The 18,651-nt window shown below is 44.0% G+C and overlaps 1 protein-coding gene across 1 annotated transcript in view; it reads right to left on the bottom strand.

The window, feature by feature from the left end:
• Positions 1-18,651, bottom strand: part of magi2 (membrane associated guanylate kinase, WW and PDZ domain containing 2) — a 215,526-nt gene that overhangs the window by 147,193 nt on the left and 49,682 nt on the right. The window contains 1 exon segment of the mRNA XM_022749101.1: positions 3,944-4,060. Within this exon segment, the coding sequence (XP_022604822.1) occupies positions 3,944-4,060 (117 nt within the window).

Genomic DNA, 18,651 nt, shown 5'->3' with positions numbered 1-18,651 from the left:
AGAAGAAGGAAAGCAGCCGAGCAAGGAAACAACAAGAAAGAAACGAGTGTAATGAGTACATGAAAGACTCGGTGGCTTTTGGAAAATGAGTCATATAATCCTGATGACCTTCATATTTTAAATTTTTTTTTTATTATTTCCATGCAACAGAGGCGCTGCACATATTTATATTTGATTTAGTATTTGGAGGAAAACATGAGAGGCACTTTTTCCCCCTAATCTTTCAGTCGATGTACCCAACCTTCAAGTTATTTACTCTAAATGTTTGAGTTTACACTAAATACATGCGCGCTAAGTCAAATGCTCGGAAATGAGTTCAAATATTTAAAAATGTTTTTAAATATTTTTCTGCTAGGCTCTGGGGTCTCTGAATAAAAGTGCACACACTGCCTATAAATGAGTCTTGAAACTGTGTGAAAGTAAGATTATAAAAAATAAATAAATAAATAAATAAATAAATAAGCCATATATTTAATTGCAATGTTTTTCAGTTCAATTTTCCTTAAATAATTCAGCCGTTCTCGATCAAGTGTAGCCCACTTAGCCGTCCTGACTAGTCTACACACACTTACTCCTCTCCGCTCTCCATCTCCCACATCAAATCTATGTGGATTACCAGACGATAGGCCTGATTTCACATGGGCTCAGGCTATTAACGCTCTGACCTTGGATTTCAACCAGGCAATTTGTCTAAGAGCTGGCACAGCCTTAGCTGCCCTGGCCGACTCCGTCCAAGCTCCACGATTGGTATGAGTGGCAGTAACTCTCCCCACTGTCTGCCCGTCAGCGTTCATCCCCAAGAAAAATGTCTTTTCTTTACCACTCAAGGGTTATGTTTAAATTGCAGTGATGAACTACTTCAGATCTTTCACTTATAATTCTCTTTTCTCTCTCGCCCTTTAGTCTCCCTGTAGATTTATCACTTAACATAGATCAGGCTCCAATGTAGTTCTCAGTTTCTCAACTGTAGAGAAGAGTCTTCCTTCTTCTTCTCCTACCCTGGTCTGGTGCCTTTAAACCAAAACTGCGGGTTGTTAGCCATGATTTTCACACAAGAAGGAAGACTGAAAATCCCAGAACAAACCTTATTTAAACTGTCATGACAGTCACGAAATTGACATGAAAAACACACTAAACAAGAAAGTGCTACACAAGTTGTAGCCACCTCAACGTTTGTGTGGCATCTGAGAAATATCCAGTACAGCAATCTCCACTATGATAGCTCCTGGGCCATTGGAAAGTACTAACTCCAGAGCAGGGGTCTTTCTGCCGCCCAGAAACTACATGTACTGTCGGCTAGTTCCTCCCAAAACCCAGAGTTCCTAAAATGGTTCCTGGAGAGGTTCCTGTACTGTAGAGAGACAGAACCTCTCTAGTCTATTTGTCAGTTTATTTGTTTGTCAGCGTCCCGACCCATCCGTCAGTGCACTGAGGTATCATAGTATCTAATCAGCGTTATACCAAACCTTCCATCAAGCCATCAGTTGTCATCGTATGAAAGGTTGCTGTACGTCGCTTCTCATATTTTGTCATTTGACCTTTCAGTTGAGCAGAAGGTCTCTCGTGATCTAGATTTTTCGTTTTCCAAGAGAGTCATGGTCAAAATGCCAGCACACTTATATCATACAAGCCAACACGGGCACCATGCATTAAAGTTCAAGGGGTAAACCACATGTAGAATATCCATCCACTCAGCCACCCATCCATCCAGATATAAAAAGCCCAGCTCAGTCATGACTAAGCCTCTCCCTCTCGGCAGCACTGAGGCCCATTGTTGAAGCTTCATTAATGCACCAGTTAACCTTCCCTTACCTCCCTTTCTCTCTCTGCAACAGTTTATCTGCAGTCCATTTACTTATGTGGTTATCATAGTCCGTGTCCTATCATCAAGCCCCCTCCCCCCCGCACAACCATTTCCTTTTGTGTTTTTCTCCCTCTATTTGTTCTCCCATTTGTTCTCACTCCTTACTGTTCACCTCTTTCTCTATCTCCGATGCCTCAGCGGCGCCGGCTCTGTGAGCGGTTATCAGAGAAAATTACGCTTCTGTTGCAAACAAATAGCTCTTTTTTTTCTTCTTCTTCTTCTTTTTTTTTGTCTCTCCTGTTGTCTGTTCAGAGGGGGAGAGACGGAAAAGTGGCTCCAGTGAAATCGGCCTGCTCCTGGCCTTGAAGAATGCATCTCCATTAAGGATTCAGGGGAGAGTTAGCCACCAGACAGCTGGGCCTAAAGGCATGGCTAGGCTAACACGCGCTATAGACAGATAACAGCTTGTACACACACAAAGAAACACCTTTTAATATCACAACCTATTGACTGATGGCGATGAGCATATATTCAGCAAACAAATGGCAAACAGGACTCAGAAGAATATGGATTAAACATCAGTAAGTCTAAGCCCATTTAAGCACTGTGGGCTTAATAAGACTGATAAAGGCCACACACACACACACACACACACACACACACACACACACACACCATGAGACAAGCGTTGAGTTTGAAATGATCTCCTGAACTAAAAAACACCAAGTATCAACAGCTTAAAGCTCTCCAAAGGCTGTATCTTTGATTGTCTACATAACACTTGCTAAGTTGTGTACTCTTGCGGAGCAGCTAATGCAGCTAATTAGAGACTGAGAGCTGCAGTCAACACTTCATTTTAAAGAGTTCAAGTTCCAGACAAGTCCGATTCCACCCAAACCAACACTCCAGCAGCTAATCAATTACAGCCACAGACAGACCATTGTGGGATTTGGGACTGAAGCCAAGAGGGAAATGGAAAGCAAGTATCTAACACACACAGTTCTCAGATGGGAAACTGAACATATCCAGTACATACAGTCCATATTGACTGTATATGTACCCCCCCCCCCATTCCTCCTACTTTCTATGCTTCTATATGCTCCCCTCACATACCCCTCAGCTCCTCCTCCATCCTACCTGGCCCCAGGTTTGTTCTGTGTCAATAGGCTTGTACTAATGAAATAAAAAAAACAATGCGGTTGACAGTTCATCTTTGACCTTGGAAACAGAGGATGACGAATCAATTTCAACTCTAGGTCTGCGTAGTCGCTCGCTGCGGAGCTTTGGATCACATCAAACTGTGGCTATTAGCAGATTTGCACAGTTGCTGTGGAAATGTGGCTTTGCATGATTCCGAGCGTCTCGGGGGATCTCTAACAGGCCGAACAAGTCAATGAGTGGTCCAAGGTGAAATGAATTGCCGTATGATTTACTGTGTTTATAGATATGCACCATGTGAGCACATCCACTGAGAAAATAAAAAGGTCCTGAAACTGAAAACAGCATAACGAGACGGAGGATGATGATTAAGAGGATTTTTCTTAAAGGGGCGCTCCATTGTTTTTACATAAAGATCAGTTCACGCGTCATGAGGAGTAAATGTCAGCTCCTGAAAACTTCTCTCTCTCTCTCTATATATATATATATATATAACCCTGATGATGTCATAGTGACGTCATCAGGGTTAATGTTAAAATGAATATCACAAAGTCTGTATCACAAACTTGAGGTGTGGGGGTTTGAAAGATGGGGGTGTATAAGAGGCAGGGTGGATGTAATGAAAAAAACCACTAAGTTGCATTATGGGAAATGCAGGATCCAGTATTTTTGGAGCTTGACTCATAGTTGGGACCGTGCTTGCATGGTGATATCTGGGCTTCTTTAATCTGTTACTTTCATGTCCCACAATATAATGTCTGAAATCACCCTTTGAACTTTTTTTGTAATGCAACAAACTATTACAAACACATTGCCACACAATGAACCTGGAGCTTCAGGGGGCCCTGGAGGTCCCTTTGCAGCAGCCTACTTTGCTTTATTGGTCATCCAGCCTCAGTGAGATAGAAGAAACAGCACAAGTGCCTCACTCAAGGAGGTGAGGTGAGGTAACAAGGGTGTAAAGGGAGGAAGGTAACTCACAGGGGACGGTGCGGAGGTAGAGGTTGTCCCGGATGATCTGCTGCAGCTCGTGGTCGACCGAGCCTTTCTGGAAGCGCAGGTTGAGGTAGTGGCGCAGGTCCTTGTCTATCACGCCCCCTGGAGGAACACAAGGGATAGTAATCAGAACCAGACCTCTTCCACCAAATCAAATCACTCATGACGTGACGGGGCTGTAGACTGCAGAGGTAAAGGAACGGTTCGAGGAAAAAGAACGCAATCAGGCCTCAATCAGAAATGGGGACAGCTGAATGTGTTTATGAATTACCCAGAAAAACATTGCTCGCCTCCGACTGTTTTTCTATGCAACTTCCAAACTTCCAAGAGCGAGCAGTGGAGGCTCCAAACAAACGACCCAAAAATCACTGAAAAACACGGCAAAAACAATTTGAATTTGCTAAATCCCAACAAACAAACACAGCCCACACTAATGAACACACTCTGCCCTCTGTCTCAGCTTCAGCATCTGTCAGGAGCAGCCACGGATTGGTGGAGGTGTTAATTGGAGCGGTGGCCAAACACGTGTGGAGAAATGTCTACACATAAATCACCGGCGGACTCCCCCGGGGGCTGTTTTTACCTCCATCCCCCCTCCCCTCACCCTCACCTGAGCACTCCCTCCCTCCCTCCCTCCCCTTCTGTCCTCTCTCTCATCTCTCCAGCGGTCCCAGTTGCATAAATGGACTTCCACTTTCAACCAGTACATCTCGCTGGCTCAGCAAGAAAGAAGATATGTAAAAAAAATAAATAAATAAAAAAATAAGTGATGGAGGAAGCGACAGAGAAATGGAGGTAGGGGATGAGAGAGATGGAAGGCAAGGGCAAATCCCATGAGGGAGTAGAGAGGGGAGAGCAAAGCTAAAATAAGCATCAGCTCCACGCCCCCCCCCCCAACAAATACTCCATCTATCTACTCTGCCACACACTAATATAATCACATTTCAAATGGAGTCAGGACAGGACGGGGGGGGGGGCAAGGAGGGGGGAGAGGGGGGGGGGGCAGCTCGACTTGACGTTACTTAAGGGATTCCTCATGATGCCGCTTGAACCGACGCACTTCTCATTCTTGTTACTCCTCTGCGTGGAGGTAAAGAGGCAGAGAGGCAGACGGGGGGGGGGGGTGCACAGGCTGGAAAGACATTCGTCTAACCTTCAACATCCTCTTTAGAGCGGCAACTTGGCACGGCGCCACATAGCATTTAGCTCCCCCATCACCACCACCACCACCACCACCACCACCTCCTCTCTCTGTGATCCGGAGGCAGTGACATCCAGGCATATATGTTTGAGAGCATATAACATACATGATGATGCAGCCGAACACACACACACACACACACACACACACACACACGCAATAGACTGTAAAGCGCTCAGACAAGAAGGTGGGTCACATTAATGAGCGGCACATTAATTCATGTTTCACATAGTTCGGAAGTTTTCTGTCATATTTAGGGAAGGGGGGGGGGTATTTTATTTAGCACATTCAGCTTCTCGAAACACTCTCACACACAAACACACGCCGACATGCACTAATCCGCCAGAGCTGAACTCACTCACGGAGGCTGCGTTATAATCATGCAAACCTGAATTCAGTGAGACCGCGCTGAGACCATCTGTGTGTCTGTCAGAGAGACGTGGAGCAGCGCGACCAGCCAATTTACATTTGCATGAGAAAAGAAGCCAAGCCAATGAATCTGCATACTGAAAAGGTGAGCGGACTCACACTCACACACACACACATGCACATAGTAACACACTAAATGGCACCTCTTGCGCGGACACTGGTTGTTCATCCAGTGTAGAGTCAGAGTCCTCTTTCCACAGGTTTTGTGATGCAAATAATCTCCGCTGGACGAAATCTTGCGCCGGATCTTTTCCCCACTGGAACCCCCCCCCCCCCCCCCCCCTCCCCCCCCCACACCACACACACACACACACACACACACACAGACACACACACACACACACACAGTACTGTCCTGTCACTCAGGTCCCCAACTCTGTCTCTGTTTGCCCCAATGCAGCCGCTGCCAGGCAGCACCGGGAGTCCAATCACCTCTCTGTGCACTCCACGGTGGGAGAGATGAAACAGGAGAGCGCGGCAAAATGAGTGGCACCGAGGCAAAGAGTGTGTGTGTGTGTGTGTGTGTGTGTGTGTGTGACTGAGAGAGATAGATAGAGAGAGAGAGACAGACAGCGAGAGAGAGAGAGAGCGGGAAAAGAGGAGGAGAAGGGAAGAAGTGTAAGAGAGAGTGTGTGCTGCTGCGAGTGAGTGAGGGAGAGCGACCGTCGAAGCGCGGCTCCGGCGGTGGGGACCTATCGCACTGAGATCCCTTCTCCTCTCGGATCCCTCCAGATTCTCATGTCCTACAACGCCCCCCGTCTGCGGCACGGGGCACTGCACCTGCTTCACATGCCTCTTTCAGATTAAAAGCCATCCCCTGCCACATCTCTCTCTCTCACACACACACACACACACACACACACACACACACACACACACACACACACACACACACACACACACACACACACACACACACACACACACACACACACACGGCCTGGCTCTGCCCTTCGTCTACTATAAACTACCACATCATGAAACTAAACATTGTGTCTGACTTCCACAGAACACCTTTCCTACTAATTAGGTTGCTGTGTGTTTACTCAAACATCAGTGTTGTCTGGTCATGCAATCATTCCCTTTATCTCCGCCCCTCTTCCTTTAATAATCACATCTTTTTCCATATGTATGTGCCTGTATTTACATGGGAAAGCCCACAAGCGCAGCTTGACCTTAATGGCTGCTGCATATTAATGGAGCCGAACAAGTATGAGCGTAATGTCAGAGAACTATGAAAGCACGTGAAGACTTTTGACATGTGTGTGTAAATGTGTCCTTTGAGATGTCCTCACAATTTCCAAGAGCCGCGGGCGATGTCTTGTTTTGCGCGACCCACAGTTCAAAACCCCAAATATATTTTCAGTTTATAACGATATAAAACAAAAGGAAAGCAGCCAGATTTCCTCCTCTATAAACTGGAACTATCCCCAACAGGTAGATCAATTACATTTTCATCAAAATACGGGGCAAAATTGGAAACAACGGGCCAGAAATAACATAATCAAGAACAAAGCGTTTGCCCAGAGTTTTCAGACATCAAAGATAGAAGATGAGGAATAGCTGTGTCCGTATTCTCGGCACGAAGTCAAACGCGCTGTCAGTGAGTGTTGGACTGTGCCAAGGTTGTCCCTTGTCTCCGATCCGGTTCGTGATATTCACGGACAGGATCTCAAGGCACAGCTGAGGTGAGGAGTGTGTCTCATAATTGCATTTTTTTTTTTTTTTTTTGCTTTTCGCAGATGGTGGGGATGTGTTGGCTTCAGACAGATCGGTTGCTGCGTCAGCAACAATGCGGACGTTGTACCGGACCATTATGGTGAAGAGGGAGCTGAGCCGGAAGGCAAAGCTCTCGATTTAGATCTTTGTCCCGACCCTCAGCGGCTGAAATGCGTTTCCTCCGCAGGGTGGCTGAGCTCAGCCTCAGAGTAGAGTCACTGCTCCTTCATGTCGAAAGGAACCAGTTGAGGTGGTTCAGGCATCTGATTAGGATGCCTCTGGGGCGCCTCCCTTTGGAGGTTCTCCAGGCACGTCAAACTAGGAGGAGACCCCGGGGGAGACACAGAACTCGCTGGAAGAGACGCCTCAGGATCCGCCCAGGAGGAGCTGGAAAGCATTGTTGGAGAGAGGGGCGTGGACTACAGAGTTTAGCCTGCTGCCACCGCGACACGACCCCAGATAAGCAGAAGAAAATGGATGGATGGATGGATGGATGGAAGATAAAAGGCTCTTGAACTTAAGGATAGGCTTCTCCATATTCCAGAACCGGTTTCTTCTCTTCCTTCTCAAAAATCTGTCCCTCGTCCCGCTAACCTGAATCTTTAAATCTTTGCTAGCTAGAGAGCAGCCGTTATTTTAGTTATTGTTCCCAGACTCAGGCTGAACTAAACTTTTTCCCACCTCTCCATGATTTTTCTCCTGCATTTGCTTTGCTTTACCAGTTTGCGAATCACAGACATAAACAATAGGTCGATTATGAAAATGATTGTTCATTTTCCGCTAATTAACTCACGTTTTCAGCCAACGAACATCAGGAGGAGCTGAGCTAAAACAATAAGTTAGAATACGAATCCTTTCAGTGGCAGTGAACAGCAGTTACAACACAGACACACACACACACACACTGGTGTCTGCACCTCTCCTCAATATGGCCCAATATTCGGCCGTGTATCCAAAAATAGATTTCGTGTGCGTGCGTGTGTGTGTGTGTGTCCACACGCAATGAGGGTCAGATTTTAGCAACTGCTCCACTGGTCTGGAGTCAGCGAGGTGTACGAGGCTGAAGGAAGTCATTTAAACAAATGCCATGCTCGCTCTCTCTCTCGAGGTTGTTCCTCATCAGCTCTTCCTGCTGCTATCATGACGCCACTGATATGTGATGCTGCTGACAGGGGAAGGTGGATGACAGAGGGAGAGTGGAGAGGAGAGGATAGAGGTGCATGCATTTATTCCCATTACTCAGTTATTATTTCTACTTCGACCTTGGGGAAAGGTAACAGAAACGTTGCTGCACATATATGAGAAAGAAAATCTTAGCGTGACACAAGATGAAAGGATGCATACTTGCATTTTAGGAAGCATTTTCTAGCACATTCAGAGCCCCAAGCAGGTATGACAACTGTTTCCTAAACAGATGGGTGAATGAAAATTGTTGTTGTTCTGTCGAAGAAAAGGATCCACCATTTAAGCTGAGCAGGTGCCGTGGAAATCCCCCGGGAAGCGGGGAGGAGAAAGAACAGCCTGTGGAGAGTCAGAAAAACAAGAGAGCAGCTGGTTCCTGCGGGAAAAGAGGCGCTATAACGGCTAACTGCCTCCTCCCCGGAGCTCGCAGAGGAGCGCTGACTGCCGCCGCGGCACGTGAACTCAGGTGAAGCTCTCAGGAGCGGCACTCAGCCTTAAAGAGATGGTAGCTCTGAACACATGGCCTGTGTTTTCCCAATTCATTTTGTTTTCATCAAGGTAAATCACGCTTGCATGCGTGATGAATTATTCATGGTATATCGAATTTTGGTTTGCAGTTAAAAACTATAATTTGCACGGTGCAGCGATTTGTTCATAGGATCAATTTAGAGTTTAATATAAATTCAACAGAGTAAATAACTATTTTCTGCAACTAGAAATTAAGTGTCATGATTCTTTGAAAAAAAGATGGAATATTTTCATGAAATCCCGACTCTATAGCTGTGTATCTTCCAGTGTCACTAGACCAGAGGCCACAGAAGCACATTGACATGGAAAAAGAGGTCAAGAGAACAAGGTATTCACTGGTCCACTGACTTGGATTTTTACTTCTCAAAGAAAATAAAAATCGAAAAGTTTATGGGGACACTAATCAATCCACCAATTGCCTAGATAACCCAGAATTTCTACCCGCCAACTTCAGGGTGGACACCTTCATGTTACTAACTTGTTTGATCTGAAACTGAAGTCACAGTGATCTCTTTACTCCAAAAAAGGTAAACCTCCAAAAATGTTGGAGCCTCTATCTTGAAGCATGCCACCAAAGGAACATCACTCCCACATGAACTCCCACACAAACTCCCGTGTCGAGCTGGAATTGAGTGTACCAGCCAGAGGACCTTTGTTGCATGTCATACCACTCTGTGAGTTTCTGCCCGTTTTTATGTCCGTTTTTAATTTGCTCATAAAACACTCTGAGCGGAAACATGAAACACGAAAATTTGAAAAAGAAGTTGAATCATTGCAAAAAAAATGTTCCTGCGTTTGGCTCAGGTGGAAAATGACCTATGCCTGTATGGCCTGTGTCAATGAACCAAAGTGCTGCAAAATGTATTGGAAATAGACTTTGCAATAAATCATGACATAACTGAAGCATGTGACTTAAACATCCAAGGAGAATGAAAGCAGTAAACATCAGATCAGTGTGGAGCAATGAGGAGACCGAAACCGACATAAATGTCGTATTTACACAGAATTTTCTGTATCGTTTTCATTTCATTCTGAGGTTTGCATATTAAGCAAAATAAATCATACATTTTTATTTAATATGTAATTCTGCTGTTCTCAAGTTGCAGATGAAAGAGGATAGACTCTCTAACATTATTATTCAATAAATAAACATTCATAGAATCAAATGATCACCTGTAGTAAACCCCTGACTAAGAAACTGAATTTAAAGTTGTAGTTTGTGACAACTTGCTGCAGCGACAAAGTTAGCAATAAAAGACAACACAAGCCCGAGTGACAACAAGCCCACAACGTCATCATGATGGACATAAATGCAGAACATGCACATGTACAGTAACACATTCAGAATATGAAACAAAAGCTTCAGCGGGATTGTGACAGTCAAGTCAAAGTCTCCTGCAGAGGCTTGAAAACTTTTTCGACTCTATCAAGAAAGATCCAGCGTGGAGGATGCGCTGACAGTCAGTCAGAGCTCGGAGCGCTGTCACCGGAGCCTCGCTGACAAATATTTATCACACCCCGCTCCGAGGGCACCCGACGGCAGCCTCATATGTAGCATTATCACGCTGCGTGTGCGTGTGCATTTAAGTCAGAGGGAGCGCCTGCAGACAGCTGTTTGGATAATCAGACTAATTAAAAGTTCAGGGTGAGCTTAAAACCTTGCCAGTTTCACCAGACACACACTGCGCTCTGTTGATTAGTCTTCAATGAACATACATGATGCCAAGTCTGTGGTGAAAGTGCTGGAATCCATTAACGCCACCTGGTTCTCAGATGGAGTTGCATGAACACACACACACACACACACACAGAAATGAAAATGAAATGTTTCAACGGCCAAATGGTTTGTTCCAACACGACAATTTGGTCCATGTGACAATAAAATGTTCTTTTCTTCTGCTCATCATCACAGAAAGATGTTAGCTAACAGAGAGGTTTAGGTGAGGAGAAATAACTCAAACTGGGGTTATGTTTTGGTAGTGAAAGTTACAAGGGATTTTTTTTTGGTTCTTAATAACTTCTCCGGTCAGCCATTGATTTCCAGGAGCACACAGCTTTCAAGCAAATGTCAAGTCTGTGAATCACATATATATATATTTTACAGAAACGAATGGAAGTTAATGGATGCCTAGAATGGTTAAAAAAACAAACAAAAAAAAAAAAACATCAAAATATCAAGACAGTTTACTGGGAGATAAAGTATGTACGATTTGTAGTAAATGTGCTAAAATAGGGAAACCTCTTTTAAGGTATTTTAAGGTTTAAGCTTCAGCTCAAAAATGACATTAAACTATGAAAACCCTGTATCAGCCAAATGATTTATGGCTGTTATTATAGAGCCAAAAGGTCGGCATGGAGAGGATCGGAGTGGATGGATACCAACAACAAAACACTTGACTTAATTTATTGTTTCCAGCTTAGGCAACATTAAAGTCTTTTTAACCATGACTGCGAGCGTTCCCTAACCTTAACAAAGTAGTAATTTCAACCCAAACAATGATCTTTTGCAAAACCTAACCAAGATGTATTTGAGCCTTAACATAAGTAAACCTTAACCACAGTCTTGTCGGATCATAAAACTGAGTTATTTGTCCAACAGGGATTTGTTTTGGAACGCACTGACAAATTATGATAGAGGTGTAAAGTGTTGTTCTAGAGGACAAACAACATAATTTGTTGTATTTTGTTGAGTTGTAGTATTTCTTGCTTTAAAGGAAAACTCAAAGCAAATTGGATATTTTGAAATCGCACCCAGTCATCAAAGTTGAAAGCAAATGTATACACCTGTTCACAAACTCCTTGGGCTACAGCGCTGGTTTCTAGTTGTGCCTCCATCATGAAATTTTTACACAGAAAAACAAAAAGATGTGCACTATTTGCCTTTATAAGACATTGCTCTCATTTCCTGAAATGAAAGGGCACCAGCCTGAAACACACACCCACACAGTGTCTCTCCGGCTCCCCAAATCCCACAGGTGATTACGTAGCACACCTTCCTTCTGTTGCTTTATGCTGACCATCCCCAGTTCACCCATTGCCATGGAAATTCACTCAGCCCACCAGCTGCCTGCGCGTGTGTGAGAGCATGTGCGAGTGTTTCTGATGTGCAGCATCTGTCTTGTGGAGGCGGGAGGCCTGGTCCATTTTAACCCGGGAATGGGACACTGATAGTGCTGCTGGAGCAGGAAATGGAATATGTCCTTCATGTGCCGCCGCCGCCGCTGCCGCCGTGGTGCCTTCCAGTGGACACGTTAAGCTGTGGATTGATGGCGCACGGCCTGATAGAGCAGACTGGTACCTCACATTACTGAACCTGCCACATATTCAATCACACATGGTTCCATTTATACCTATCAAAATGTGATCTGTATCCAGATTTGCTTCCTGGATAGGGATCAATTTAATCACACTGCCCTGCTATTGAACACCACGAACTGATGTTATTTTTGTTCTAATTACTGTATGTAATGTTGAGGTGAATATGGTATGTGACTAAATAGGACAACAAAGGGAGTCAATCAATGTCATTAAGCTTAATGTGGGTTTTTGGATGTCCTCACATCTGCATTTGGTGTTTTTCTGGCATAGCGCAACCAAAAAATTGGCCGAACTTTATTTGAACCCGTTTTTTTTTTTTTTTTTTTTTCATCAAAGCACGTGATTACACAAAGCGCTCTACCTCCACTGTGCAAACTAATTTGCATGCATTTACGCTATTGGGCGAACACCAGCTGTGATTTGCATGTAAGCACAGAACTGGATTACAACTGATGATCCACCCACTGTACCATTTATGAGTGAAAGAACAAAGCAGGAGTCTGCATGTTGCAGGAGAAACAATGTACTATGTGAGTGATGATGATACCTGGCACTTGAGTGTTAGTCTGCTCTGGGGAGATCTTCAGATGGAGATCACATTTTAATACCAGGTATGCATGGATACAGTGACAGCGTCTAAAACCTATACTATGTCAGGATTTTGTTTCTTAAAAAATATGGTATTTGCTTTTGCAAAAATAGCACACATCACTTATTTTGAAAATTTCCTTAAAGGTCCCATATTTTACACTTTTCCGTGTTTTATTTGAAGTGCTGATCCATAAGAAGATGTGTTTGTGGTTTTATAGGTTTTGTAGTTTTACATCTCCTCTCTCAGGCTTCTCTCTGGAGCTCTAGTAACAACAGGCCGGTGGACGGTGAGTCCGGGTAGGTCTGGGCTTGGGTCATGACATCACAAAGTTACGGAAAATAAGGCTTGTTTAAATGCACAGTTTCTGGATATGGACTGTGGACTGAGCGCTTTGATGCTTTCACAGTATTAATATAGAACCTACAACTGTTTTATAATCAAAAAAGACACGGAAATCTCACTTGATACAATATGGGACCTTTAAAATCATCAAAAAGTAACGATCATGGCTGTTGCTGATCAACTTTTTGATTTTATGTGTCTCTCCTGGAGAGTAGGTTTGCAGGACTTAAAACCTATAGCAGGAGCTCATATCGTCAATGGTCCAAAATAAACCATATAAATTCTAGTAAATGCTCAATATAGTTTCTGTGCTCAAGGGTGGATACCTGAAAAAACAGAAACATCAATCAACACAGCAGTGTATTCATCAATACACACTGTGATATGTGCCAAAGGTTGGCCAACGATTCCTGCAGAAGCTGGATACCAATGTTAAATGATGTCGTGACCTCTCAGTGGCCTGCACAGTAGATGCCAGGCTGCGCCGTCATACATCAACTGAACCACTGGACAGGTAAAACCACTCTCTATCCCGGCAACTAAACTACATTTCAGCTTCCAAGTCCATGAGTCCCGCTGCTGCCCAAGCGGAGAGCTAAATCTGGCTGCTCTCACTGGCTTGACTGGCAGTTTAGTTTTACCTAAAAGCCACTGGCTCTTGCTAAGTATTTGAGCACTCGGCAGTGTCTCCAGGTATATCACCCTTGAGAAAGGCTTGTTTTAAAACTTGGAAGAGAGGCTACGCCTGAACACAAAGAGCACACGGGGCAAGAGTCTGGGAATGTAGAGGCAAACTGAAGGTTGCACCTAACATGAATCCCACCTGCCCACGTACTCTATACTTCACTCCAGCTGATTTTCTACAGTTTATCAAATCACCCACTGACCCTGCTTTGGCTGAGAGACTCTCTTTGCTCATCTAGCTGCCCATTCTTCCCTCTGAATCTCCTCTACGGCCATTTATTCCCTTTCTCTCTGATGTCGACTTATCCCATAAAGGTTACCCTATGCCAGGTCCTACGTCCCCGTTGCACCTTAACAACATTATCCTTATGTTTAAGTGCCGCCTGTGCCTCTAAAACTGCCATGACACCTCCAACCTAACCTTTGCACATTTAAACTCCTTTTTTAAATTGAATATAGAGAGCTCCAAAACACCTTTTCTATATGGGGTCACACTTTAGAGGCAACTTGGGGCTCACAGCCATTTTCTAATGCAAGAGCAAATCACTTTTGTTTCTCGATTTTCTAAAAAGGTACATCATACACCAACCTGCAGGTGTTCCTCTTATTGACAGTGCAAAGCACATGAAGTCCCTTGGAAGTTTTATGGCCAATGATTCTGCCAAAGTCATCCTCTCTTAACTCTAATTAGCAAATTAGCCGATTGACCTGTTACTCATACATTATAAGGTAGCCCCCAAGGAGGAGCAGGGATGTTTTCTGTCTGTGACGAGACCAGGAAATGAGAATTACAACACATCAGTACAGAATGACACGGGGAAATTAACACGTTATGTTGCTAATTCACCATTATGATGTTACCAGTCACTTTTTTTTTGTGCCTTGGCAGCCTGAATTCTCTCTGGTCCTTATGTCATTAACTAACTGTTGTCTCAGTTCCTGGATCTGCTCCCTGTCACTTAAAGCCGCACCGGGCCACCTGCCCAAGCTTTTAACTGGCTCAACTTCTGCAGCAGCCTCAAAATTACTACCGTGCGGCCGGCCAATACTGCATATTATTGAATTAAACTTCAAAACCAGTCCCTGTTTGAACGCGGCTGTGTAATGACATTCACTCAACTTGTCCCCTCTCTCTCTCCTCTCTGCTGTTCTCTTTTGTCCATTCATTTTTCCGCCACTTTCTTTCACATTCTCCACTTTCAGGCCATTTTCCTCCCTTCTCCTCTTTCTCCTTGTTTCTATATTTGTTGAAGAAACATAATAATCCTCAAACGGAGCTGTTTATTTATTCATATGTAGCCACAGCAGTTTTAAAGAGATACTGGAAGGGTTTTGTTTGCCTGATAAAGCCAGTGGGGATGAGTCTAAAATGACTGATAACACAGACAGAGCTGTCAAAGTCACACATGTCTGACACTAGTACCTTCTCATCCCAGCACGAGGCACAGTAGGCTGGGATTTAGATGTGGGAGGAGGTTAGGAGATTATTTTATTTTCTTAAATGAAAAGATCCTCATTCAAACGAGTGTTTTAGCTCCATATCAGAAACAATCTCTGTTCTTACTCACACCCTTGAAAACGCATATCACATGACGGGGCATTGCGTGTACTGGTAGTGCCGCTTGTAATTCGTTACCAGCGTTGCATTCACCACAGGTGGTCGAGGCTGATGCAGTTGATAAGACCCAATCAGGAAGCGAGTGCGGGTGCGTCATCGTTTCCAAAAGTCCAGACTAAAACACGACCTCCTCCGACTAAAGCGGGACCAGCAGCGTTTTAGGGGCTCAAAAACTCAGAAACAGGAACAGTGTGGACGCCAGACGTTGAAACGAAGCTAAAGTGACGCGTTTTGAAAGTAAAACGTGTTAGTGTGGATGTAACCGGAGGTCCTGCCACAGCAGCCTTTAAAATGCCAAAACTTTGCAGTGAAATAAACTTAATGAAGTGAAGTAGAACCATGCAAGTTCAACTCTGGTGAACTTTGACATGGGAATTTGTGCTGTTGAATGGTAGTCAACCATCTTAACAGCGCAGACCTTGAGGGAGCTATTCTAGCTTATTAGCTGTACTGCACCAGAGCAACATTTATTACAGGAAGAACTTCAACTTCTCAAAACTTCACCAGCAGAGGCAAAGGAAGTTTGTGCAATGCTTTCACATAGAGTTAAAAAGTTTAGTTTGGTGAACTCTGACTTCCAAATTCAGGCTGTTGACCACTTGCAAACCATCATGACAGTGCTTTGGGGGAACGGAGGGAACTGGAGAGTCCAAAGCTGTAGTATCACAGTAGCTGTGCTCTGCCAAATGAGAAGCAATGGCAACAGAGCTTTCCTCTTTGAAGCTATTCTGCCACAATAAGAAAGTATTCACCACCACCAGTCTCCAATGCATGACCCACAAGCACTCACTATGTCACCAAGCTTCTGGTAGCAGCGATTTTGTGAGGACATAAATGAATTTCTGGTGTGACAGGGCACTAAAAAGAGGAGCAGAGGCTAGGGAGCTAAAGAAGAGGGCGTTAAAGAGTTGAAGATGAATAAGAAAGTCAATAAAGATGATTTCAAAAGGGAGATGCAGACTGCCACGGGTTTGCCCTTCCAGTGAGAAATCAACGGCGGGGGAGACACTGAAAAACCGAGCGAGCACATCGAAGCTGCTCCCAGACGTCGGCTTTGAAGTCCAGGAGAGTGTGAAATAGCCTCACCTTGGTCGACTGGTGGAGAGGCGCATCCGGACTCAACATGCAGATGTCACCGTGCCAGCAACTCAGTCAGGAGGAAAAACTGGCCTCGCTTTACGTGACGAGGATCCATCTCCTGCCGTCTCCTGTCAAACTGTCGCCTCGGAAACATATCATTTGCCTGCAATGGTGCAACGCTTTCACGGTCTGAGGGCACAAAGAAATTCATCTGCGTTGACACACTGAAGCTCTCAGGCAGCGGACAGAGTGTTAAAAAGGCCGAGCGGACAAACTCGGTGCTTAACAATTTGGTTGCCTTGACAACAACATTACTTCTACCACAGTAAAGACAGTGCTAAGAGACCCGGTGAAGCAAATCTCACACAATACTGTAATTAATTTCATGTGCTCCCATTTTCTATATCTGGGCTAAGACACCAGACACAGAAAGCACATTTCAAGACTAAAAATAAAAAAACCCCTTCAACTGTAATACCCTGAGTTACACATAGTCACTCGCAGTATTTGTATTAATTGCTGGAACTGGAGGAAATTTTGGATCCCTGTGCTGAACTTGTGGAGACTTAATAGGGTATGATTAGTGCTGAGGAGACAAGAGGGGAGAGAATAAAACTGAAACTTAAAAGGGACATGAAGAGAAAGCAGACAAAGAGATGATGACACAGTAAAGAGCTGGAAGGGAAGAGACCAACAAGGATCAATGTTTTGTTTCTTAAATGGGCTTTTATTTTTACAGGCAGGACCCACATCCAGTAACATCCCGTGTTAGAGCCAGTTAGGTTTACTGAACTATGTAAAAAGGCAGCGGACATTACATTGATGATTTACACTGCAATTGTTTTATATGAATAAACTACAGGCTTGTAAATGTGGTGGTAGTAAAATTAACTGTCAAGCAAAATCCAAAACTTATTTCCATATGAAAATAATTGGATAAATGATGAATTTGTTTTGTTGTTCGTGTCCTCACGGGGTTGTTTTTATTCTAGTCTGAGAAAGTCAGATTCAAAGTTAAGATTGCTAATATTTTTAGAATAACATGAAACTAAGACATTCTTTCTCTGCAAATTATAAATACGATTGACACTGATAAGTGAAGCGTACATTACCTCACAACAGCCAACTCACAGAGGTAACGTTCATTTGTTACAGCTGACTAAATCTGCTGACGATCAAGTCAATATCAAAACTTGATGGTCGCCGACTAAAACTTTTACCTTCTTACAACTTGTTCAAATGTTTTGTATCAGTAATAACTAATTCTGTGAATGAGACAACATCACTACGGCAGAGACAGAGACAAGAGAAGTGAAACGATCATTCATTAATTAACCGCTAACATACCGCTTATCCCTTTCATGGTCGCGAGGGCGGCTGGAGACAAAACCAGCTGACATTGGGCAAGGGCGGTACAAGTTCTTACCTAAACTGTCAGTTGTAAAGATCCTTCACACAGACCTCCAGTTTCAACTTGTACCTACTGTACCGCAGTTGTGTGCACACACAGCTCTCGTTCACAATGAAGGATTAACAACATTTTGATAATGTTCACTTTTGGTTTTCCCGCCAAATAAAGTGGCGTAGATAATCAGGCTTGTTTATAATCTGTCTGATCATCCGACCGCTCGTTTCTTTCTCTTTTCAGTCGAGTCCAGTGTTATCATAACTGATAGGATTGATGGCCCAAACTATTAAAGCAAGACCCAAGTTGTAATTAACTGGAATGACCCTTCACTGATGTGAGTTTTACGTAATTAAAATGGTGCGCTCTTCTGATATGAAAACAATTAATCGTTGGGAGGAAGGTGGAGGAGGGGAAATCTCACACACACAATACTGCCACAGACCTGCAGACTTTCATTCCTCCACAATACCTGAAAACACATGGCCTTCTTTATGGCATAGTACATTACCATCTCAATGAAGCTTGACCGTTGATGTGAGGCGTCTGCTTGAGCTGAGTGATGGCTGAGTCACGGCACCTCCGACACAGTTGC

The sequence above is a fragment of the Seriola dumerili genome, unplaced genomic scaffold, assembly GCF_002260705.1.
Source record: "Seriola dumerili isolate Sdu_G_001 unplaced genomic scaffold, Sdu_1.0 BDQW01000138.1, whole genome shotgun sequence".
NCBI classification, from domain to species: Eukaryota; Metazoa; Chordata; class Actinopteri; order Carangiformes; family Carangidae; genus Seriola; species Seriola dumerili.
This window is presented reverse-complemented; position numbering and strand designations above follow the sequence as displayed.